Source organism: Rissa tridactyla, chromosome 6 (assembly GCF_028500815.1).
Source record: "Rissa tridactyla isolate bRisTri1 chromosome 6, bRisTri1.patW.cur.20221130, whole genome shotgun sequence".
Taxonomy (NCBI): Eukaryota; Metazoa; Chordata; class Aves; order Charadriiformes; family Laridae; genus Rissa; species Rissa tridactyla.
Genome location: NC_071471.1, coordinates 23,891,073 through 23,917,681, shown reverse-complemented (window position 1 = coordinate 23,917,681; position 26,609 = coordinate 23,891,073). Strand labels below are relative to the sequence as shown.

Genomic DNA, 26,609 nt, shown 5'->3' with positions numbered 1-26,609 from the left:
TTGTGATTGTTTGAAAATGTTGGGTTTTTTTTCTTTCTTGTTACTAGGTTTGCAAATAATTTTAGTTGTGATGAGAACAATTAAATTGCCTCAAATAGAATAAATGTTTATTTATTCATATAAAGTGGGTTAATGTGAATTTGGATTAATTGTGAAAGAATGAGTAAAGGGTTTATACAACAATAGGATACCTGCATGTCTCAAACTCTGATCTAGTCCAAGCAACTAGAACATGAAAAAAAACTGTTGCAAACTTTTTTTTTTTTTATCTGGACTTTGTTCACACTTCAACACTTTTTGTCTTCAACACTCTTAAAGGAAAAGGAAATTTCTGTGAAAATCTCTGCTGCTTGGCAGTGGGAGCAAGCTTAAAATGTAATTGACAAATTATAGAACAGAACTAGGTTTTGTTCTTCTCTGGAAATTGTTCTTTTCTGTCACTTAAATATTATTTCACGGAGAGACATATTGAAGTTGTTCTCTGAGAACTTATGTATTCTGTTGATTTGCAGAAGAAAGAGTCTTTCAGGAGATAAGCCCATCTGATTATAAAAATCCATCTTCCTTGATAATTGACGTATTAAGAATATACAAACTCGCTATATAGTTGCGTTTTAAAAATGAAGAAGAGTCAGAGCGTGATCGTGATGTCTAACGTAACACCTGATGTGTATGAGATGTGTCACTGTGCAGAGTAAATAACATTCATAGCTCTAATGGAACCACAAGATCAATGAGTAGACCATATATTTTGGACTGTCTTCCATGGCCTCTAACTCTTCTGCATCATCAGTACAAAATCTGACATTCATCATTAACTGTCTCCAAAGTTAACTTTCATAATAATGTTTCCTCTGTTTTCTGTCCAAAAATGTTACAAAGGCTGGGGTATAGAAAAATTCCAGACGAAGAAAGAATTCTAGCTAGGGTAAATACTAGTACTGTTTTATATAAGAAGGTGTAATATTAGGATTTGGTGTCCTTGACACTGGGTCTTTGAACCGATGGAAAGATAAAATTCCTAGTGTAGACCCAATACTTGTTTTTATGACATTAATGGTATATAAAGCTTATGTAACTCTTATGATAATTGAAACAGATGTTTAATAATAAATAACTATGGTCCTTTAATGAGAAATATAATAAGAAGCACTGCTTATGCAGGGAAGGAGTGGAATATTGAACAGGGGAGAGCTGGGTAACCTTTAGGACTGGAACACTTGGATGAAATTTGCGTTTAAAGACTGAGAAAATGTCTGTTTCCAGTGATGGGTTATCACTTTGATGTGAAGACAAATTGAGGGAACTTCCTGGATGTCGTAGTTGGTCAAATGATGACAGTGAGTCAGCAGTGTTATTTGGCTCTGACTAAGCAAATGTTTCTTAAGTAAGATCAAGGAGTCTATTTCCAGGACAAAAAAAGTATTGATGCTTTTGCAGAAGGTGGAGCATGGGGTGCAAAAATGAGCAGGTGAACAGAGGGCTTGTCCTCCACAAGGAGACTGAGCAAGCGTGGCTTGCTTAGTGTAACAGCTAAAACTTGAGAAGAGTTTGTAGATGTATTCTACAAATACATTATGTATGTCAACATCAGTATAGAAGAGGGAAAACACATTTAACCTGAAAGTCAATGACAACATAAGAAACTGAGTACAAACTAGCTGTAGACAAATTTTACCTAGAAATTCAAGCAGGCATAGGACAGGATTTTTCTGGCATCATTGAGCTCAGTCTTGTCCTATACTATTACAAATTCTGTTTTAAAAATAAGCACATTTTTGCCCCAACTCCTGTTAGAAAGTTTTCAGCACCAGAATGAATCAGACTCTGAAACTGCCGTCCACTAAACAAAGTGTGGGCAAAAAGCCTAGCCATTTTAAAATGGAAGTTGTGTCCATGACCGCGATTGTGTGATGTGGTTAACTCTGACAACACAGAGCCGCTTCATGACCTGGTGATCTGCATGAGTTCTGCGCCCTGGTCCTTTTCCGTTGCTGTATTAAATTTCTAGATGTTTGTTGTTTTCCCTGGATAGGTTAGTCTTTTAAGACTGTTTTTGAAAATTGCTTATTATGAACAGTGACACTTCGCTTGAATGTGTCAACAGTGAATTAGCATTAAATGGTCTGAGAAAAGTGGTTAATATGGATTAATCTATATTCTTTAATCCTTTGAATGTACTTCCTTGAAGATACATCAAAGATGAGCTTGGTTCATAAATATGGTTAGAAGATAAATACAGGAGGGGAAAAGAATCCTTGTAAAGCTCAGAAATAAATACTTTATATGCAGTAATTAACCTATATGATATGTATTTCCCAGTTTGTTTCAGATCCTTGTGCCAGCAACCCCTGTCACCATGGTAACTGCAGCACTAGCGGTGATGGCTACCTCTGTCTCTGTAGCAAAGGCTATGAGGGAACAAACTGTGAACATGCATTGCACAGCCTTCCAGTCTCTGAACAGACAGAGTTGACGTCACCAAGGCAGAGCAGACCAGTCTCATCCACCTTGGAACCTGACATTGTTCTTCCTCGTTCAAGAGCAACCGTGATGTTACCTACATGGCAGCCAAAAGCAGGACAGAAAGTTGTAGATCTGAAATGGGATGAAATAGAGGTGAGAATATTCTGTCTAAATAAAAATGCATGGAAAAGAACTTCTAAGAGTTATCATTGCTGTGTTGTCATTTATGCATGATTTCATGGATATCTACATGAGGGGACTGAAGATATGATCTCTGCCCTGAGTTAATATACTAGTAAAATTAAATAACTAAATAAAAAAAAGATACTTATTAAAAGTAGCGGGCTGAGTTTGGTCAAATTGTTGTATTGGATATTTCTTTGAAATGTTTCTTCCAGTCATTTGTATGACAACGTATCTTAAAACATTAAATAAATTCAGGAAAATAAAAATGTTAAAGCAATACCTTTAAAATATTTTTTTGCTATTTGTAGTTATAATCACATGATGTTCTGAAAAGTGTGTATCTCTGCAGTGCTAAGAAAACATAGCTATTTGAGGATTGCTTGGCCATACCAAGCACAAATACAGGCTGGGTGGAGAATGGGTTGAGAACAGCCCTGAGGAGAAGGACTTGGTGGGGCTGGTTGATGAAAAGCTGAACATGAACTGGCGATGTGCGCCCACAGCCCAGAAAGCCAACCACATCCTGGGCCGCATCAAAAGAAGCGTGGCCAGCAGGTTGAGGGAGGTGACTCTACCCCTCTGGCTCTGGTGAGACCCCACCTGGAGTATTGCAGCCGGCTCTGGGGCCTTCCGCACAGGAAAGACATGGACTTGTTGGAGCAGGTCCAGAGAAGGGTCACAAAGATGATCAGAGGGCTGGAGCATCTCTCCTATGCAGACAGGCTGAGAGAGCTGGGGTTGTTCAGCTGGAGAAGAGAAGGCTCCGGGGAGACTTTATAGGAGTCTTCCAGCACCTAAAGGGGGCATACAGAATAGGTGGAGAGGGACTCTTTATCAGGGAGTGTAGTGATAGGACACGGGGTAACAGTTTTTAACTGAAAAAGGGTAGATTTAGATGAGATATTAGAAAGAAATTCATTACTGTGAGCATGGCGAGACACTGGCCCAGGTTGCCCAGAGAAGCTGTGGGTGCCCCATCCCTGGAGGTGTTCCAGGCCAGGCTGGATGGGGCTTTGAGCAGCCTGGTCTAGTGGGAGGTGTCCTGTGGCAGGGGGTTGGAACTAAATGATCTTTAAGGTCCCTTCCAACTCTAACCATTCTATGGTTCTATGAAAAGTGATAGTCAGTGTATTACATAGTGCAAAACTCTTCCCTTCTTCTTTGAAGTGCATCACTGCAAGGATGACTTATATTTCTCTGTGTTGTTGTTCTCTTACTTGGAGGTGTGAGACCACTACTTCTGCATATACTATTACTACAGTAGTTGGTACTGGAGTCTCCAACCTGATCCGGAGATGACCCACCTATAATAATAGTACGTATGTGCAAGATGCACAGTCTGCCATAAAAGTGAGCATCTGTTTTCGGGTAATGGTAGTGCCATATTTTTGGCTTTGCTTGGGTCAACTTAGTACGAAACAGTGTAGGGGTAATGAAGCTTGTTGGTGAAGAAATACTATAATTTTGGCAGGCAAAGAATTAAAATCTTTGTGACATCTTATTCTTAATGAAAAATGCATTGTAAAGTCATTTCATTTGAGTTTGTTCAAGAATAAACAGGTGAAATGTCAGCTGTATCTGTTTTTGAAGTGTTTCAAGGAGTGTGATTCTTCTGAGGTGTTTTCACGCACTACATAATGAGAAAATGAACAGGCACAAGTTTAATCCCGGAAGAAGTATATTTTCATCATTCTTTGCTAGCCCAAACAAATTTGTTCATGTTTTTACTATAACATTTATTTAAATCAGTTTTTGAAACTAAAACCAATGTATGTGAAATGCATGTTTGATGTATTATGACTCTCAGATTATATAGGGCTGTATCGTATTTCAGTGGGAGTTCTGGTGGGCAACGTCTGGAGAACAGAGCTTTATTTCTTGGAATTCCATCTCCCATATCTGTTATTTTACAGTAGAACATATGTTAGTCACAAAGTATGGAGTCTGGAGAGAGCACTGAAGCAGAAACAAACAATGATCTGCTTTTATTACTTATTTTAAATGTGCTGTGTCATCTCTGCATGGGTGTTCCATGTGTCCTGGTCAATTAAGGGCATACCTTTCTCTGTACCAGATTTTCCTTGTGTGTCTTCCTCAATCTGTGGTCTAGGATTGTATAAGTAACATTTATTTAGCATTTTAGGTAGATTCACTAAGCATTTCAGCCAAACATTCACAAGTGGGTATTTTAATAGCTGAAATTCACCCTTCTATGCGTCTTCTGTTACTGGAGAAATACAAATAGGTTATCAACTGCAATTGCATTATTAACACTACCATGGAAATTACTTGTTACCCTATTATGAAATTACTTCTGTTGATAATATTTTTAATGTATTGTGATGGATCTTGGATTTTTCACAATCTTTCTAGGGTAGCATAATCTTCTGTTCTTTAGAATTCACAGTGAGAGAGTAGTTATCTGAAAGAAAGGTATTTCAGTTGCTAATCCAAGACATTGTCTATGATCTGTATTAATCTAAAGTGAGTTGATTTGCCTGAAGGTCTTGTTCCCAAGGCTCTTTGGTGGAGGCTTCAAGAGTAAAGAGTTGAGTGTAAGGCAGAAAAATACTACCTTTCCTCATAGCTTTAAAAGCTTTGCAAAGCTTGATCCTTTCTTGGCCTCTTAAAAGGAAAAAAATAAAGCAACTGTAGGTTTTGTATTGCAAAAATCTACTATTTTGATCTTTCTTGAGATTCAGAGGCAGCAAAGGCTGCTATTATTGTGTTGTGAGGTTTGTTCCTGTTGTGTTTTTTTTTTTCTTCTTCTTTTCTTTAAATCTTTCAAAGTCAGCCTGTTTTTCACACTATTCTATACTGATACCACAAGTGAGCTAATGTTCTTCATACTCTTTTGTCTGTCTGCGCGGAGAGAAATTTTGCCAGAAACTCTCCAAATGGAAGCTCTCCCTATCTTGCAAGGATGAAGTTTCCATGGAAGCTTTTTCAGGAAGTTTTGGAGACTCAAAAACCTAACACCTGAGAGAAGTGAACTCTCCGAGAGGCATGATATATGGTTACAGTTGGACATTTTTTTCTGCATTCCTTAGATACTAGGGATATATTTGACAGTGCTTGCTTGACTGAACTTTCTTGGTAACATCTGCACCAGTAGACAACATACAGGTGTCTTTGGATACAGTTTCATTTCTTAGAGAGCTCTTGCTATCAGAATTAATCTTTTCCTGATATGGAGATTAAGGGCTACAAACACAAATCATTGAGAGAAAAATATTCATGTCTGTTGTTTTCTTTAACATAATAAGAATTTATCTTTGTGATCAGCTGTTGAAAGAGAATTTTCTTCCTACTTTGGGCAACTAAGTTGTTCCACTTGGAAGAGAGATACATCCAGCAATCCACATTTCCCCAGTACAGTGATCTTTTGTGTTACAGTCTAGAAAAGATATATACTAGACAATAATTGAAGAAAAAAGAAACCATCTCATTACTCATATTCAAATAACAGATCCAATGAAGGTTTCTGTGTACCTGTACAAAATCAACTGTAAGAACTGCAATGATAGCAATAGTCTACTCTTAGATATTACTTTTCCTTATTATTTCTCAAATGTTTTTTGAAGGAAATCTGTAGTATTCTTCACATTTTACAGATGGACACACTGAAGCGCAGAGCAGTAAAGTGATTTGCCAGGTGAACAGCCAGGAATTATAATGCTAAGCACGAGTCCTAGTCTAACCTCTTATTTATACTGCAATAGTACTGCTCAGATTCAAGCTTTTGGAACTAGTGATTAGAGGCTGCAATAAATTTGTAATTCCTCTTGCAATGGGGACAGCATTTGTTTTACATGTGTTCTTAGTAAATTGTAAGCCTTTAAAAGGAGTATAGCTGGGTCAGGTGGAAAATCCTGAGAGAGAGTACGCCTGCTCTGCAGCAATGGAATATGCTTACAGAATAATTCTGCTTGAAACAGAGACCTTTGAATCTCTGACTGCTTTATGTGTTGCTGAACGATCATGCCTTTTTGCCAAAGTACGCTATGAATGCAGAAGGAGGCTGAAGAGAGTCATGGAAGAGAGATCCATTTGAGGTGGCTAAATACATAGAGACTCCATCCTTAGAAATGACATCTTAGGAAAATCTTTGAAATGGAAATGGGTGGAGGCAGGAGGAAATATGCTTTACTTTTTCTTACCCTATTTTCTTGGGTTGCCCTCTTATGATTGCTGTTGGAGTTAAAGTGCTGGAATATGTAGACTTTTGGTTTGACTTAGGACAGCTCTTCTTATAGCTGTATATAAGATTTGTTTTGGAAGCCTCTATTATTTTTCTTTTGCTTTTAGAAAAAGATACACAAACAAATAAGGAGACTGGAGGAAACATAGATTTTGTTTGAATAATCTTAACATTCTTCTAGGATAAATCTGTAACTTCACTAAGTTTAGTGTAAAATTTAGGTTTTACACTAAATCTCCCCTCTACAATATTTGTGGATGTAACTTTCTGTACAAATGCCAGCCTGATAGGCAACTTGGTGTAAGCATTCTGGATAGGCAATACCCTTTATTATATTTATTTTCAAAACACAAAACTAAATGTCTCTAAAAGCTTAATACGCTCAAACAAAACTTATGTGAAGTTCATACAAACCTTTCTTTAGTATGTTCCGTTGCTAAAAGATGTTTAATGGATAGTCATAAATACTAGCTTTCCTAAAATCAAAACTCTCATATCCCCTTTAAGGACAGAAATATAGAAAATTCTAGTGAGTGCAGTTATGTCACGATACTGAAGCCCTACTCATTTGAATCTATACTGGGACTTTGAGTAACCTGGTCTGGTGGGAGGTGTTCCTGCCCATGGCAGGGGAGTTGTAATCTTTAAGCTCCCTTCCAACCCAAATCATTCTACGAGTCTATTCTATATATTAGAAGTAAGCGTTTGTTTTCTTTCTGTTCTGGTTTTCTTTCAAGTGTTGTCCCATATGAAACTTTGGAGGGTAGAAAAAAATATACTCATGTGGCAGTTAGGCTACGTGGCACTAGATTTTCAGAAGCAGTAGTTTTTCCATGCTACAGGGCAAGGGAACTGCTTTTCTTCCTCTTACGATTTTGTTCTGTCTGCATGTGATTTCTGTGCCAGGTTTATTGATAGTAATTGATCCCCCTCTTATGGTTCTATTATATTGCCTTCTATTTTCCTACTATTTTCCCTTTTAAATTCTTTGCAGACAGCTGTTCAAAATCTGGAACAGGATCTGACCTGTTTTATTTCTCTCACATATTATTTTTCCCTTGCATAAGGAAGGCTGACAAACATGTTGTATTTCTTAGAAAATAAGACACCTTTTGCCACCCTTAGAGGGCTGGAAAAGAAGAAATCCTGCAGGCCTTGTCTTGAATAAAGAAGTAGTTATACGTTCAGAAAAGGCAAAACTGCATGATATGAAACTTGCTTTATTGAATTAGAAGTTAATATGTAATCCCTTGAAAGAAGATTTGAAAGAGTCAACGCTTGCAAGAGCATTCCTTGTAATGTACTCATTGTGACAGTTTCTGTGCCACCAAAGAAACGAAAGACTATCTTTCTTAATGACCATGTCAATTTTCATGGGAGGCCACCCCAGAACACAGCCTTGTTTTCTCAAAAAACTCATTTTTGTACTCTTTCCATTAATATAATATCTTTACAAATATGTTTAAATTTTTAAGCATAGACTTTTTTTCTTTTAAGCACTGATCTTTTCTGTAAGATAAGTTTGTATTCACCTATTTTATTTCATTAAGAATGATGTGTGGAAATGATATGTGCATTTGTGTATTTTGTTTAATTCCAGACTGATTTGCCCCACTTTGCTTTGGCTGCAAGGCCTTGCAGATTTCTTTGTTGCCTCATTAAGGGGTAAAACCAGAACAGCTTTTTGAGATGAAAAGACAAGAGATTAAACCAAAGAGAACTTTCACAGCGAGCACAGGAGTAAAGCATTGATTAAAAATACACAAGTCTCTGTGCGTGTGCCTGAATGCACACATGTGCACACATACTTATTTGTGTAAGCTTTGGGGATATTTTCAAAATGAAGCACTCTTATTGTATGTTGGAGTGGGATTTTGTGAAAGCCGTGATGGCACTGAAGTTTCAATAGCAATTTACAGGAAAGACTTAGTAGGCACCTGGCTCATGGGGTGAATTTTTACTCAGAATCACAGTGTAGGTGAGGTTGGAAAGGACCTCTGGAGGTGGTCTATTCCAACCCCCTTGCTCAAAGCAGGGTCAACTAGATGAGGTTGCTCAGAATTGTGTTCAGTTCAGTCTTAAATTTTATCTTCAAGGATGGAGAGTCCACAAGACACCTGGACAGCCTCTTCCAGTGTTTGGAAATTATGTGTTAGTTTACAGAAATATTCATTAATGTCTTCTCAACAGAGTAGTGTGGAATTGCTAAGGCTAACGTGAATTTAGCCATTCCACTTAGAGACCACTTTTAAGTTTGAGGAAAGTGTGGCATATTTTGCAAGAAGTAAAAGCCTGCAATTCTTTAAACTCAGGGGACTGGGATACAGAAGAAATGCAAACATGTATCACAGTAGCAGAATGGCTGGATTTTGCACTGTCCAGGATTAGTCTGCCAGTGTTGATAAGGCCTTGTAGAATTACAAATGTCTGGTCAGCTTTCCAAGAAACATACTAGGAAATTTCGTATACAACAAATACCTTCAGAGAACTACTTTCAGTAGTGTGAGAGGCTGCGTATATGCATCCTGGCATAAATGTAGACTTAGAGTCTGTATGTTACTTTTCTTAGCCTCATTGAAGTAAGGGCTAGTACATTTAATTTACCAAAGTAATAAAGGCACTCATGTAAAAATATTGCCTTGGGATCTATTTCTGTATTTCAGCACTTGTTGAATTAAATGTATATCTCTCTATCCTGGTTGGTGCATAAGGCAGGAGAGCATCTGTATAATTCACACTATTTAATTTTTTCAGAAAAATCATAATATGGAAGAACTGTCTGTTGTTCTTTTCTTATGTACCACACCTGATATCCTTTGCAATCTCATTTATACTAATGCTGTGGCCTGGTAAAGTAGTCTTCTACCCAGGGCACCGCTGAATGTTAAGGTCCAAGTAGAGATTGTAGGAATAGGTACTCTTCTGGAGATTTCGCTCTTGCTTTCTCAAATCATGACCCAAATCATGGGTCATCTTTTACCCATGTAAAGACTCAAAAAGTTAACACTGTTTAAGCATTTGAAGCAGAAATGTATTTTTTATATATTATGTTCTCTTTTAAAAATAAGAACATGACTTAGATGCAAACTTATGGAACGTGTATGTAAAGAGGAATTGTATATCTCCTATCAGCAATTTGATATTTAAGCATTTTAAACTCTAAGTAATATATTGAAGAGCAGCTCTTAAATATATTCTGTGCTGACGTAGGAGCTTAGCTTTGTAAGCAGCTCCTAAACATACTTTAGGGTCTGGCAGGTGCATGAAGATTTTGATTTCTTTGGTGACTGTTTTTAAAGTAGCTGCATCATTTGTGTTGTATCTATAAGTCTGTTCCCTAAGCAACTTCCATGCTGGCTTGAAGGTTCTGTGCTATTGAATGCTTCAGGGGAATTTTGGAAGAGTTTCATGTCATTGCAGTTATATGTAATTTTTTTTAAGATTCTCTTTAAATGACTTCAGATGGTCTGTTTATGTGTTATGTCTGTTTATGTATGTTATGTCTCAGTTTTTAAATTAAATTGGGGTAGAAATGCTCTTTATTTTACCTTCTGAAAATAATTTAAGTATATTTTCCAGTGAGTTCTGTTTTAAACATCTCCTACCAGTTCTAACAGCTTTTTTTTTTTTTTTGAGAGTGAGATTTTACAGATTGTTTTAATCTTCTGAGTGTCCTTTCTTACTGAATGAATTGGTCATCTTTGCCCTCATTCTTCAATCCTTCAGTTTTGCAGAAAGCTCTGTTAAAACAGGAGAGAGACATACTTAAAAGTCTTTATACAAATTTCCCATGGCTGTGGAAAACTCTGTAATTTGTTTCCTAATTCAGGTATCAAAGCTGTCGTCTTTGTCTCCATAGTATTTGAAATAGGACACTGCTGGAACTAATTTTGTTCCTTATGAGAGCTGTTGCTTCTTCCTGTGGTGTGGTGGTTTTTTTTGGTTTTTTTTTCCTCTGATCTAAATACTACGGGTTTTTTTAATATAAAAAATTATTAAATTTCAGCTGTTGTAAAATCCTGATTTTAGTGTCCTATTAGTTTAGATGATTATTTTATCAGATTTGTAGAACATGAAGTCAGGGACAATTACAAATGGAGTTCCTAGATAGAGAAAGACATCAAATGTTACAGATCTGTTAATAGAAGAGTTAAAATTCTGCATTTTGCATTTCACTCTTCTGATTATCATTAAAATATTTCCTACGTGTGCTTTTCATGCTAGGTAATGCTAAATTCTGATGTGTTTGCAAACCAAAGTCTTTTTGGTTTGTCATTTCCATTTTCATAAGGTTAAATCTCATCTCTTGTTATAGAATCATAGATTCATAGGGTTGGAAGGGACCTCTCGAGATCATCTAGTCCAACCCCCTGCCAGAGCAGGGTCACCCAGAGCAGGTTGCACAGGAACGCGTCCAGGCGGGTTTTGAATGTCTCCAGAGTTGGAGACTCCACCACCTCTCTGGGCAGCCTGTTCCAGGGCTCTGCCACCCTCAAAGTAAAGAAGCTCTTCCTCATGTTTAGGTGGAGCTTCCTATGCTCAAGTTTGTGCCCATTACCTCTTGTCCTGCCCTGGGCACCACTGAAAAGAGCCTGGCCCCATCCTCCTGACACCCACCCTTTAAGTATTTATAAGTGTTGATAAGATCCCCCCTCAGTCGTCTTTTTTCCAGACTGAAGAGACCCAAATCCCTCAGCCTTTCTTCATAAGAGAGGTGTTCCAATCCCCTAATCATCTTGGTAGCCCTTTGCTCTACCCTGTCCATCAGTTCCCTGTCCTTCTTGAATCGGGGAGCCCAGAACTGGACGCAGCACTCCAGATGCGGCCTCGCCAGGGCAGAGTAGAGGGGGAGGATGACCTCCCTCGATCTGCTTGCCACGCGGTTCTTGATGCACCCCAGGATGCCATTGGCCTTTTTGGCCACAAGGGCACTTTATGCAGCCACTTTGTTCAGCTCTTGCTTCTCTAACTTTTTGTCATTTTTAAAATTCTAGTTTCAAAGAGATCATTACCCTTTACTTTACAAACTTCTACTATTGAATAGTAAGGTAAATTAAATGCTTAAATTACTTTTTTTTTTCCCCCTTGTGCTCCAAGGTAATAGATGCGTGAAATTGTAAAACTGTATAAATACTTTAAAAGTGAGTGTATTTTTAGCTGTAGTATAAGTTTGGGAGAATAGACACGTTGATTTCTTTTTTTCCTTTGTCCCAGTAAGCATATAGATTCTCAAAGAAAATGAAAGTTTAAATGTTGGCAAATATAAGAGTGTTAGCCAAAACCAATTTTTGGATTCATTGAGCTTTGAATGTTAGCTTCATAATTTTGACTTCCAAGATTGAAAAATTGTAATAAATATATTATCTTTTTTTCAAAATTCATTTGAACACATACAACAAAATTGCATCTCACTTTATTTTCACAAACTACGTGTATGTATGCCAGAGAACTCAACAATGAATCGAGTATTCTAGACATTTTTGGGAAATGTGAACATGGGGTATTTGTCTTGCCAAGTCAAAATCAAGTCTGAGTCTCCCAAAAATTGTTACTTGCATCATACGCTGTGTTGTTCATATTTTCACAGGTGTTTCATAATAATGTTTAAAATATGAATTTCAATTTTACTTAAAAATTAGATTCTGGCTTTGTCTTCAGAAGTGTGTCAGGTTGCATTTTCACTTAGCCAGTAAGGTTGATGTGAAAAGGTTGCACATGTATTCTAGATGACTGAAAAAAAAAAAAACCCAAATTGCAAAATCTGCCTAGCAATTTGAAGATGAAACTGGTGGATTTATTTTTTTTTTTTTTTTACAGTGTGATATTTCATAGGCAAGCTGATGAAGATACCTGAGAACTACTTAATTAAAACTACTGATGATGTTAATGTAGGCGATAGAAAGACTCAATTATGCCACATAAAATATTACTTATTTGAAATAAAGGTGTCATTGGAAACGCTAATGGTTTTCAAACGGCCTTCATGAAATTACTACTTTAGGAGATATGAATAATTAAGGAGTCTGTTTGTGATTCCTCTATGTTGTATGGTATCCTGTATGGTGTCTTGATCTAGTTAATACAGTAACTGATTTCTATGTCTGCTGCATCCTTTCTGTGCTTTCCTCAACTGTGCTTGTAATTTTTTTCCATCTGGCAAGATGTGGGAATATTTCTTTAAAGTAATCTGTGTTTGTAAAAAAATGTATTTCAATATAGTAGAAAGAAAATATCAGTATTTGCTATTATAAATCCTTCAAGATCACCTAAATTAATATTGTGACATTTCTTGGATGTGGCAAACATTAGAGCTTTATTTATTATTATTTATTTATTTATTATTTTATATATTTATTTATTATTTTAAAGGACCAGAAGCCTATTCATCTTTTTCTAAATGTCATCTCTTTTAAAGGAAAATACCTTTAGAAGTTTACACTTATGTTCAGGAAGTTTTTGTTAAAACAAAAACCTAAAAGGATGTTTGTTGATAATATAAATGTTTTGGTGAATGTTTTGGTCCATCCTGATGATTTTTAAAAGATCACTGCTGGACTGTTAGTGTTATTGTTGAAAAAATCTTTCATGTTTTCTTTGGTTAGATTTTCTGGCTTAATGTTAACTAAAACTATTCTTATTTTCAGATAACGCCAGATGTGGCTTGTGGAAATGCCAGTTCCAATACCTCTGCTGGAGGCCGGCTTATCTCCTTTGAAGTTCCACAGAATACATCAATAAAGTAAGAATATTTATCATGTGTGATGAAATATAAAAATGCTTTTATTTTAATTTGCCTGGATATTTTAGATAACAGTTTTTCAGATGGGCAGAGTTGTCAAATGGCTAAAAGTATATAAAAGAACTTCAGACAGACTTCAGGCATCTAGCAGTGCCATGACAGCTCTTTGCTTGGTATAATTTTTCCCATGTACTTAATGTTTTAAAAGATGTAAGCATGTAAACCGTCTCTAGGCTATTAGAATGCATTACAAATTAGGGCAGACGTGTTGAAGATGTTAGTTTGGAGAAGACATGATATTTCCTTTCTCCTTCATGCAGTGAACACCTTTTTTCCCCTCCTCTTACATCTCAAGATGCACTTTCTGGTAGAAAGTGTTACTATTGACTATATAAATGCATGTATTCTGTGCACTTGTATTTGATTTCTGGATTATTGTCATCATCAGCTGTGAAATCTTTGTGTATGTCCTGCAAACCACATTTCTCAAGAAATTGAATGCATTTCAAACTCATCCTTTTTCGATCAAATGCTTACTTTGTTACTTTTAATTAACAGAACCTGACTTCCTAGAAAGATCTGATTCTGTCAGTTGGGATGAGGCACTTTCTTATTGGAAATTTTATTTCAAATAAAAATCTGCCAACGTAGTTCTCTGGCTCACAGCTTTACTGCAATTTTAGGCTTAGATTTTCCCAAAATAGCCTACTTTTCTCATACTGTCATCTTATCTTCCAGAATCCCAGCTTTCAGTTAAAAAAGGCCATGCTCGCAGGAAAAAACAAACTGATGCAAGCAGACAAGCTGCAGACAGTTTGGAGCAGTAACTGTTAAACGTGGGAGCTGTCCCACTCTTCCCACGGGACTTTGAATCGTGCTCATTCATGAGCATTAAGCCTAAGTCAGGGAGAGATCTGTGAGTGTGGATGCTCTGGCTGGCTGCAATCTGTAAGCAAACAAGTGTCTTTTATTGAAATCGGGAATAAGGTGGCGTTTGTAGGTTTGATAGCTGTATTTAAGACCCTTGATGGAGGGACCCCCCTTTAAAGGAGGTTGCAGAGTACGCAGTCATTTTTGTTCTTTTTTTTTTTTCCACTATACATCTTTAGCAGTGTTTTATATCTGGGTAGATTAATGCAGATCAATATCTACCTTCATTTCATTGTATTTCCTGTGTTAAAGGCCCAAGTAATGTCTCTTGTTCAATGGCTATCTATGAAAGGAAAATAATTTCAATTTAATAATTTTATTTTGGTTTGATTGTCAGGTGTGACCTAAACTGTGCAACTAGCTGCTATCCTGTTCTACAAGTGAGATGGTCAGCTTTGGGGGTAGCGGTGGGGGTGGTTCTTACAGAGGACCCAAAATACTGACAAAAATTTGCTTCTTATATGTCTAGTTGCAACATTTTTCCAACTTGTGTCAAACATTCTACAAAACTTTGCATTTCTTGTTTTGAACTCAAATAAGAAGCGACAAGGGAGAAACTGCCTTGTGTTTTTAGCAGGATTGAAACAGGAAATTGTGGAACAGAACTTCATCTCTGGGTATTTGCAGGCTGTTTTCAGCAGGAGAGAGTTATCAGTTTTCCACAGTTGGATGCAGTTGTGTTTGAATTTTTGGAGGATTGTTCAAACTCATTTGGGATTCCTTCAGAGGAAATTAATGCAAATACGTGGGTACTTGCCAGAAACATGACAGGTTTTTATTTTTCCTCTATGGAGGTGAGTAGGGAAAAAAGTGTCCTGAGAGGAAAGAAATGCTGACATAGATACAGTGCTCCCTAGTGGAGCCAACAGTATTATATGCAGTTGTAGATACTACTTTATCCAATCTGTCAATATTCAGGAAGGCACCGTGGACTGTGACCTTGGGAGCATTACATGGCTCATTTGATTTACACGAATAAACTGTTCTGAACCTTCGATCCGGTGTGTCAAACAAATGAGGATTTCTACCAGGATCCGTCTCCCTGTATTGAATGAACATTGGATGTTCCCCAGTAAACAAGAGGGCTGGATGTACTTCTGCTGCAGAAAATGATGGCATTGTAGATGTAGAAAGGAGGTACTATTCAAAAAGGCATAAGTACAAAGACTGAAAAAGGATGCTTTACTATTATATAATGTTTATGTAAAACTCCTCTGGGGCACTAAGATGGTGTCCTTCAAGTATTAGAAATGGAGACTCTGTATGATTAAATCTACTATTACGTATACTCTTATGCAAATCTTACTATTGAAGCTTTTTTTTTATTTTTGTGGACGTGCTAAGAACCTTCAGGCCTTTTCCTGAATCCATACGTGCTACATTTAAGTTTTCTTTGTTGATAAACTTTAGTTCTGCAGTGATGTACTTCCTAATGACACCAATTTCCCTCAGTGTAAACATTTTCATAATTTCTTTTCTTAGAATAAGGCAAGATGCTACTGCTTCTCTTATCCTGCTGTGGAAGGTCACAACCACTGGATTTAAACAGTGTTCACTTATTGATGGCAGAAGTGTCACTCTTCTCCAGGCACTGGGTGGACTTGTTCTTTCGGAAGAAATGCTTGCATTAGGAAACAATTATTTTATTGGTGAGTAACATGCTAACTTTCTATTTATCACCTATAAGTGACAGCTGATGGCTTACCCAACACTTAGAGAAACAAAGAGATAATTCCCTTAATTTAAGGACTGCTGAAAGATCCAGATATTGTGACTGTGTTTTAGACATTGGTTCATTGAAAGCAGACAAGAGGTACACTAAATTCTTACATAGGTGGCATCATTCAGTTTAAAATCTAGATGGTGATTTTTGCCTGATACCATTAGATGATGCAAGAAATTGTGTATGTTCTATTTTAACCTGCTATAAAGCTTTTGGTAAATGCTACAGTAAGTAACTCTGAATGTCTGAGGTGTTTCTTTGTCAGGTAATGTATCATGGAATACCCTGTAAAGAAATTTAAGCCAGTACACAGCAAATTTGAAAAAATATATTAAAATATAATAGGAAGTCGGATCTTCTAACAGTGTTTACTTGCATTATTTTTTCTCTTCTAGTTTTGTCTCTGTGAATACGAAACCTTAGAAATTATAGTACATGTTTCATTTGGCAATTAAATGTTAAGCATCCTAGTGGAAGGTGTGCAATGAAAATAGGCTGATATGTTATTTTTAAGTGTATGGGATATAATATTGATTTAATGCAATATTTATGCATAGAGACAATAGACCTAATTAAATTGAGCTTTCTGGGCAGATGGTTTATTATACCAATGACATGAAACCAAAGTCATTGTACTAACAGCATTTATTATAATCTTGAAAGGCTGTATATCTTATAATGACGTATAAGCTGCCACAAATTGTTATTCAGCAACTTATCATGCTAATAAATGTAAAATTAAATGCATTCTGATGCAGAAACATTCAAATTCTAAGTGTGTAGCTAATACAGAAAAAAACCAACCACAAATGCAGTAGTGGTGCCATGTTCTCTCCTTTTTGAGGTGTCACTTAGCAAAGATACTGCTTGAAGGTTTTAGTATAAAAATTTAATTACAGTCAGCAGTGGTTTCTTTTATTGATGTTTATTTTCTTCAAATAATTTTCCAGTTCCTTATATCTTCTTTATTATTTACTTCATTCCAAGACATTTGGTTTTAGCTTTTTTTTTCTTTTAATCTAGTTTTGCATTTAATTTATCAGCATTAAAACTTTCCTCATGTGTCTTCCTCAGGAATAAATTTTTCCATTTGTCTTGTGGCAGTTAATGTACAATAAAAGTAAGTAAAAACTTGCTGAAGACAGGATAATTTGTAACTTTTATGCACTCATGAAAGTACTTAAAGCATGGCTTGGTCTATAAGCTCCCAAATAGAGGGCCTAAGTTGCTCTGTGAAGGCTCACTTGACTGCACATGCCATACAGCATAGACTACTAATTTAGATAACTAAAATGAATATTGTCTTAGTCTTTCATAGTTTGTCTTCTCCTACTTGTCTCTCTGTAGCTGTTTTTCTGTGACTAGGATTTTTACTTTGAATTGTTTACTGTGTGCTAGGTAACATGAAGTGAAAATATACCTTTTCCTTGGTGAATATAAAGCAAGGTTTAGATCATAAAATTGTACTAATGATCATGCTTATTTCATGTAGTTCAAGTTTTCTGAGACCTCTTATTTTACTTCCATATGGTTTTTGATACTTTCTTTGGTCGTCTTAATTTCCTGATGGTGAAATTTGTTGTAGAATTTTCCAGTTGTAGTGTAATTTGATTTATGTAAAGAACGTGAATCAGAAATACATATGCATGGAGCAGCAGAAAGACTCCAATAATACAGCGATACATTCAGGAATAGAAGCATCTGGGTGCTTAGTAAAGATGAGAGCAGGTATAGTGCATTTGAATTTTTATAAATCCTATTTATTTTAGCAAATGGACAGATTACTTGTAGTGCTTTTAATAGAAAATGAATATGAAATATTCTGTCTGCATCTCTTTTAGTCCTGAGGCGTTGCAACTCTGTGCTATGATATAATCAAGTAATGAGATAAATCAACTATTTTCTGGAGTAAATTATTTTATGTGGCTTTAATTTAGTTATAGCTTTTCCCAGAATAATTTCTTTTTATTAAAACACTTGAGCAGAAAAAGGGTGAAATACTAAAGGAATAGGGAAACTGAAACATGAATTTGTTAAGTTTAAAAGTGTTTGTGACCTATCAACATTTATTGTAAGAAAGAGAAGACAGAGTAGCCTCTGGATTTTCTTCTCAATTATATCGAAACACTCCGCTTACTTTCCATCATCAGTTCTCGTCCAACAAAGTGTAAGTCTTGGGTGTAAATCTTAAAAACGAACTCAGCCATTTGGTTTGAAAAATGCTGATTTTTTTTTTTCTGAACTCAACTGAAATCCGTAATTCAGCTAAGGTCTATATAAAAATAACTAAATCTTTACTTCAGATTTGATCCAGATGTATGGAAATGGTCTGTGAATCTGATGCACCTCACTTAAGTTTTTAGTTTTCAAGAGCTTAGTTTTCAATAAGACCAGACAAATACAGTTTTTCTTCTAGACAATGTTCCATATGTTTCTTGATATACAAGACAAACATATTCTAAGGTACAATAAAGTGGATGATTTTATATAAAAAAGCAATAATGTAGCATGTGCTTTTATTGATGATATTTAAGATAGAACAATCCCGAGGCCACAAGATAATGTAGGATGCTGTAGGCATAGAATCATACAGGAAGGCTGTAGACCATGCCAGTTGATGTATTTACTTCGTATACTTTCCCCCTCCTTCCCCTAGTCTCTTTCTGTTTATTCAAATGAATTTTTAAAGGATTCTTCTCTTAATTGGTGAATTATGTACAATGCAATTTTTTTTGACCTTTAAAAAAATTTTCTAATTAGAACTGTAAAAGAAAAATGGGGAAGAGCTGAGTGTGTGGGTTTGTTTTGGGTGGGTTTTTTGTGCGTGTCTTTTGACCTACATCTCATTTGAGTCACTTCACTGTGTTGCCTCCAAGTTTGTTACTCAGCAAGATACTTTAATTATTTTTTGCAAATCTTTCTGCATAAGATGGTTATGTCAAAGATAAAACATTTAGGTAAATATTACTTGTGTCACCATGAGGTAACACAAAGCAAGTGTAAAATTGTTTTGGCAAGATTGAAAAGACTCAAAAGTCATCAGTAATGTACTGATTTGCTAATCATGTGATTCAGGGCACAATGTCTAGAGGCTGGAAAGAATTCTGTCTCTGAGATCTAAAAATAGACACCTCGATCACAGTGCTGTTTACCCCAGAGACACTACCTGCACTATTTGAGAATGAAGGGTTTGAGGGAAGGAGAAGAGTGTAACATAACTAAGTAAAAAACAGCAGTCTGTTTTCTAAAATGTGATCTGTAAAATGGCTGCTGCATCTGCAAACAGTCTTTCGCAGTGCAGGAAAAGAGTTATGATGCTGTGATTATGCAGGCATGATTACAGTGTTCAATCACAGTGTTTACTCCATTAAAATAAGCCCCAGTAGATGGGAGAGTACTAAGTTGAAGTCTGGCTTGTACCTTCTGTAACACATTCTTCCCATGACTGCTTTGCTTCGAGTAATTGTAATGTGTTTGTCTGTAGGATTTGATGCTACACATGGGCCAGTCTTCTAAAATAATTTATTATGTTTTATTAGAAAGTATACTTATTATCCAGTGGGGAAAAAAGACTAACAAGGTTCAGGTTTTGAAGTGAAAAAGCCCCCTGAAAGTACTGCCTCACTCAGTAGGTTAGGTGGGTTAGGTGTAGGATGAAGCACACGGCACATCACAAGGTGCTGGTGGCTTTTAATGTCAGGTTACTACTAGACAAAGGTAGTCACTAGATGGTTGATCTGTAGTACAAGCCAGGTGAACTGTTGATCTCTGCCCAACTGTTTGCAACAAAAATGCTTCATTTGATGCCAAAAGAATTTCAAAAGTTTTGTGCCCAAATTTAGGACTTTAAAAAAACCCCAAAACCACAACAAAATACAAAAAAGTATTTTATTGAGGGCACTTCTGAATAGCAAAGGTTTTAATATCTATACAGAAAATATCTGCCTGTGGAGTGCTATGGATTTGCCAAAGAGATAGTTGGGAAGTGAAGGAAGAGGGAATGAATCATAATTTTAAAGAAGAGGTGGCAATAAAGGGATCAACATTTAAAACATATTATTTCATGGAAATTCTGCCTTTTACTTCAATAGACTTACAGCGTCAAACTATTTGCCCTGGTGTTCTTTGAAGTTAACGAGTGATTCTTGTATAAACCATTTATCATATTTATAAAATGTCTCATCAGTATTTATTTTAATTTGGGATCTTCATATCTTCATGCTATCATTAATGGTGCTAGAATATTTGAAAATTAGTAACTGCAAAACTTTACCTTGTTACAGTTGCGCACCTATTCTTCATTGCCATATAACTTGAAAAATTGAAATCAGATGAAATGCATTTTACAAGCCTGAAAAAATGAGATAAGAGTACCCTGATGCACTGCCAGTTTGTGCATGAGTCTTTCAGACAGAAGTTCTCGTGCATGATAATAGGTTACAGCTAAGGATCTCTGTGGTGAGTTGAAAGTGCTGGTTGTTCTGTGTTTTGGGGGGAATCTAATCCACCCAACATTGTGCACCTCTCTCTGTCAGGGAGAATATATGGGATTTGGGAACATCTACAGGAACATGTATATCTTTTTCTATACATGTTTGTTGCAAGTGCATAAGATTTACTAAATTGATTGAATAATATCTCTTGTGAGAAAATAATGTATTAACATTTTCCTTTAGAAAAATAAAAAAGGCCTTGCTTAAGGACTTTGAAGGGCATTTTCAGCTTGCATGGCAACTCTTTTAAAAATCTTCCATGATTTGTTGCACGCATCTTTTTTATCCAAATGCACAATCACACTCATTGAAAACTGGAACATTTATTCTGAAAACAGTCTGCTATCAAAATAGTGAAAAAAACCCGAAACAAACACATAATAAAAGCATTAACTTTTTTTTTTAATACTCACATTTTAGAAGTTTTACTGTGACTGTATACCATCTGTTTCTTCATGAGTCAGTTAATTTACCTGGCGTTAAATTAATATACCTATTCACTAAGGCAACAAATCTGTGCTTCAGGACTCAAAAGATACACCTGTGGATGTGAGACTTACAGTCAGTTGCAATTTCACAGTTTCCAGTCTACTTGGTAAACTAGTATAGGTATACCTATACTGGTATATAGTTAGCAAATTATATTTAACAGTACAGTTTTGCTAGTAATCAAAAAACCCATAGTTTTTTTTTTTTTGGGTGAATTTGGAAATTAGGTAGTAAAATTGCATATTGTATGATTATCAGTTCAATTTTAAGAAGTGTTTATTTTGAGGTTTTGAGCATAATGTAGAGCATGGAGTTGGCAGTGCTCACTCTGTGCATGCAACCTATTTCTTTCCTTCGTGGTTATTAGGATATTAACTCTGTTGACAAAACCTGCTTCTCACCAGGTTCCATGATAAAATGCTGCAAAAATTGCTTTTCTGCCTTGATGTGCCTACTGCTGAAGCTGCAATGATGGGAGCTGTTTCAGACAAATAGTAAAACAGACAGTTGGGCGTTAGTACTTTGCCTGCATTTCCCCATAGGTAATATGATAGAAAAGTTTGTATATCTGTAGTTGTTAAAAAATGATTGTAAATAGCTTGAAATTACTTACTTTTTGACATTGTGCTTTATTTAGTAATTCCATGATGCAGGTTAAAAAGCAGCTTTCATGAGATGTTACTACATTAGTTTTTTAGTTTATTGTCTGCTTATAAAATAATAAGAAATTTATAAGCAAAATTGCTATTTTGCAGATAAGACCTTACAGATAATACGGTAGAAGGTTTAACATTTAATATGGATGAATATTTTATCTGAATAGAAAAGAAATCCTCCAGCCAAATCTTTAAACTGTAATGCTTATTTTCATCACAGCAAAAAAAGGCTGACGTAGACCAGGTTTATCTGCAAGATGCTGAGCCTTTTAGATCAATACGATTTAACTAACTGGTTTAAATTATAATTATAATGTATTTCTAAAGTATCTTCATAAATAAAATTGGTAGCTGTACAAACTCACTTGAAAATGGATGCTATAGCATCTTTATGGTGAGATGAAGGACACCGATGCCATTCAAACGCCAGCACCTGTAAGGCAGCTTGCTTGAATTCCACAAAACTTTTTGAAGTTTTGCTTAAAAAGGAAAATTAAAGCTTGACTCCTCAAGCATGAGAGACCTGGTGCATTTTAAAAAGTGTGTGAACCTTATCTTTATATTTACAGAGAAGATAATATTTTCTTATGCAAAATGCTGTCCTGCCTTTCTAATGCAACAAAGTATTTTCTTTAATATCCCTGCCCTAAGCAGTTATTTGCTCTCTTGATGCTCTTTGGGTTATTTAATGAAGCTCCTTTCAACATCTCATCATACTTTAACAAGTGGTCACCACTAATATGACTGCAGGTATATTGTATAGGCAAAATGAAGCTTAATGTACAAAATCCTGTATTAAAAATATATAGTCTAGAGAGATATTTTGAAACAAGTCGGTCTGATTTTCTTGCTCTTTTTATTTGGCTATAGAACTTCAGATTAGGAGGCAAGTTGTAACTGTGTCTTTTGGATGGTGCATTTTGTGTTGTTACATGTATTTAAAACATGCACATATTTCCATCGAAAGAAAGCAGTTTGCTGCATGTTGAAATTGTTTTTACTTAAGCAAAAATTAAATAGGACAATTTTATTTCATAATAGGAGATGTGTGAATTGAATTCACTGAAAGCCACGTAATCAAGTTACTCTAGCTATAACAAGTTACCACGTGTCAGCTGAGCGTCTGCGTGAGCTCCTAGCCCATGGCATATGCGCAGTCATTTGACTTAACCCTCTTTCACTCTGGACTAAATTAAGTCACATCATTGCCTTGCACATGGGGCGGTTGGAGTGTTCAGGGAGTTTTGCTGCTCAGCCGATGTACAGTGACGTGTGTGTGACTATTGCTTTTGTGCAAGTCAGCCTTGCTGCTGGGGGAATTTGGTGACAACTGCTCCAGTTAATGGGGTTTTCATTTTCCCCGTGTGCAATTTGCCTGGAAGGGCCGTATTGTAGGCGTATTGAGTATTGTGCTCAACTGTGAACATTTCCCTGGGGTTCTGGGTGTAAGAGCTAACCTTGCAGAAAATGGCCTTTTGATAAACAATAGCAGCAGCAGCAAAAGTGCGAACAGTGTAAAAAGTTCATTAAAGTGTTAATTTCAATGACTTTTTTAAAAGATGGCCTTATAAGGCAAAAAGTTAAGCATTCAGCTGAAATCTAAACCATTGTGAAGAATGCTGTTAGACTATATAAGAAAGGATATCTTTATAAATATGATAAAAATCAATATCCTGCCCTGCCCTTCATGATCAAGTCATGTGTACCTTGTCTCACATACAAGTAGATGTAAACATTAGACTAATAACTTTTTTATACTTTGTATTATGTTTTAAGCTACCATCTACATAATTTTTACTCTTTAGAGTAGTCTTTAATTAATCAGTAAATTATTCAAAATTAATATTTATTCACTGCCACTTCCAGGAAGTAACAGTTATTTTTCTAGTCTGTCTTTGGAGGTTCATCTGCTCAAATTTGTAATGCTTGGCGAAATACTTTTTGTTTGTTTGTTTATTTTTAAGATGTTTCTTCCTTCAAATATGACTTTTGTGACCAATTCACAGTCAAGATATTTACTTTCAGTTGATCATGTAGTTGTTTGTACTGTGAGATCTTGGACAGTCTGCTTAACCTCATCTGTAAAATAAGGATACTAATGCATAACTTAAAGGAAAGTGTGAGGTATGTTTTAATAACGCTTGTAAAATGCTTTGAGATCTTCAGCTAGTAGTGTAACATACTGTACAGTGTATTTAAATGTCAGGTAGCCACTCATAAATCTTTAAGTTGAACCCAGTCGCTATAGATAAATCCTAGCTAACCTTGCCTTACAATGTACTGCAGCTCCCCTTATCGCAGTCCCAGCTGTGTCATTTGTATTCCACCACACTTAGCTGCTTTTGTGAAGTGTGGTATCAGAGATTCTGGTGGTCTACATTTGTGCCCAAAATAATTCACAACCAGCTTGGTAGCATTGTGAAGGTGCTGATAAATAGGCACGTAATGGGGAAACTGCGACACAGGAAATCTATTAGAAGATTAGTCTTGTCACCCTTCACTGGGCTTTCACCATTATTTTGGACAGTAAGCAGAGTCCTTGAAGCCACGACAGAAGGTGACACTAAGCTACTGTCACGTCTCCTTAATAAGCTGTATGCAAGTGGTTTCATAAGTGTAAGTGTGTACCCTTGCTAGCTGACTAGTTCATAATCCTATCATGGGTTTTGGTCCAGTCAAGCTATTAACTTGGGTAATTTTTTAGTAACAGTAAAATTCAGAAATTGCCATTTGTCATAGAACGAATGTAATGGAACATGTATTGGGGATTTTTCTATGCTAAGTGAATCCAACTGGATTGTTCCGTTCATAAATATAAATATATTTTAACTGTCAGTCCTGCAAAACTGAGCTCCAGCTTGAAAGTCAAGCTGTGTCCTATTTCTTCCAAAGTTTTGATAATTATTTTCCGACACCCAAATTTTGCTTTCTGTTACACCTGTGTAATACTATTATTGTCAATCTGCCTCTAATAGAATTGCAATGATCTTACTGAGAAACTTGACCAGCAGCACGTTTATCTTTATCATTGTAATGATTGTTATGTCTGAGAAGAAAGTATATGTTTGATTTTTCAGAGCCCAGGATGAGTTTTCAGTGTTGGTAGTGAAGGAAGAAAGCATATCTATTTTTAAATTGAATATGACTACAATATCAATTTGGAGAAGAAAAAAAAAAAAAGAGAAGTTTTAGTCACTTAACAACAAAAAGTTCTTTAAATTGCTGTTTTATGTGAACTTTTGAAAAATAAAGTATTTGAAACAGTTCTTGAACTGATTCTCACTAAAATCTATATATACTTTCAAAAGCAGTATCTGACCAAAGCTTCTGTGACAAAGCACAGTAAGCATGCTGATCTATATGGAATTTGGGAGAGTTGTACAACTTATAAGTAGTGCTATTTGTGGGCAAAATAGCACTTTTGTTATTGCAGCTGTATTTTTGTATCCCCAGATGCTATGTTGCCTAGCAGTATCATTAGAGAATGATCTCAGCTTTTCAGTACAAGTATCCTATGGTACTGATGGCATGGGAAGTACTGCACCAAAGATTGCAAATGTCATTGACTACCTGTTTCTCACTTCTTGTTTTCCGCTTATGTATGATAATCATCCTAAGGCAAGCTAGGAAAGGATTCCTGACCCGTTTTTCCAAATTCGGTAGAACAGTGTTAGTGTCAGGGCTCTAAGTGTGTTGACAGGCATTAATGATCCTGCTCATTCGGGTCATGGAAAAGGTGATACGTGATTGTCTATTTGTAAATTAAAAGCATGCCTCTATTATTTCAACATGTAAAGGTAAATTTTCACAATCAAGTGCATCTACAGAGCATCTTGTTACGTTTCTTCATTTTTTAGGTCTCTAAAATGAGTTAACATGACTTCCATGAATGATTGGAAAGATTGAGCTCTTAGATTTGCTAGATCAATAACCACTGTTTGAGACTGTGATATACAGTGCCATAAGAGAGGTAAATTGGTTTGTGTAGTCAAACTGAATTTACTAATTTATGCTTAGATCAAAAAAGGCACTTATGCATGGTGGTGGTTAGACGCCTGTGGTCTTCATGGCCTTGAATGTTAGCCTTACCATATGATACATGGACAGTGTGAGTGCTATCGAAGTGAAATAATGTTGGATAAAATTTGGACATAATTTTAGGAGGAAGGACTAGAATTCAAGTCTCCCTTTGTTCTTTTTCTGGTGAGTACTGTAATCAAAATTTAGTGGTTCTGCTCCCCACTCCCCGGCTTGCTTTCTTTAAATTATTCTTATGTCTGCAAAGTTCAATGTCCACAAAAGAAAAGATTGAGCATATTGACGACTCCTGTTTAGCTTGGTGGATAACATGATGAGAGATGTGTTCAAAGAGAAAATTCTTCTTGGCTCTTTTATTCTTTAGGTGAATTCTGTAACTTTCTACTATCTGTGAATGAACTAGCAGACATACTTATGTAGCTTCTATCCTGGGCCACTAAGATTTATAAACTATGGTTCAATATGCTCTGATAGCAGCCGTATTGTTTCTGGAGACTGAAATCAGGTCTGGAAATATAATAGCTTCATTATGTTACTACATGACATGAACTGAAGATATGGTGCACACCCGATACCACTGCTTTGCTCCTGAAGGACTGATACTATCTGGTTTTCTTCCATTTGTATATATCCCAGTTTCCCATTTTCCACGTAATGAATAACTGACTGTACTGTACCACTGGGAATG

The 26,609-nt window shown here is 36.1% G+C and overlaps 1 protein-coding gene across 1 annotated transcript in view; it reads left to right on the top strand.

The window, feature by feature from the left end:
* DNER (delta/notch like EGF repeat containing) overlaps positions 1–26,609 on the top strand; it is a 136,832-nt gene that overhangs the window by 53,460 nt on the left and 56,763 nt on the right. The window contains exons 2-4 of the mRNA XM_054206376.1: positions 2,323–2,619; positions 13,498–13,592; positions 16,005–16,171. Of these exons, the coding sequence (XP_054062351.1) occupies positions 2,323–2,619; positions 13,498–13,592; positions 16,005–16,171 (559 nt within the window). The remainder of the gene's footprint in view (positions 1–2,322; positions 2,620–13,497; positions 13,593–16,004; positions 16,172–26,609) is intronic.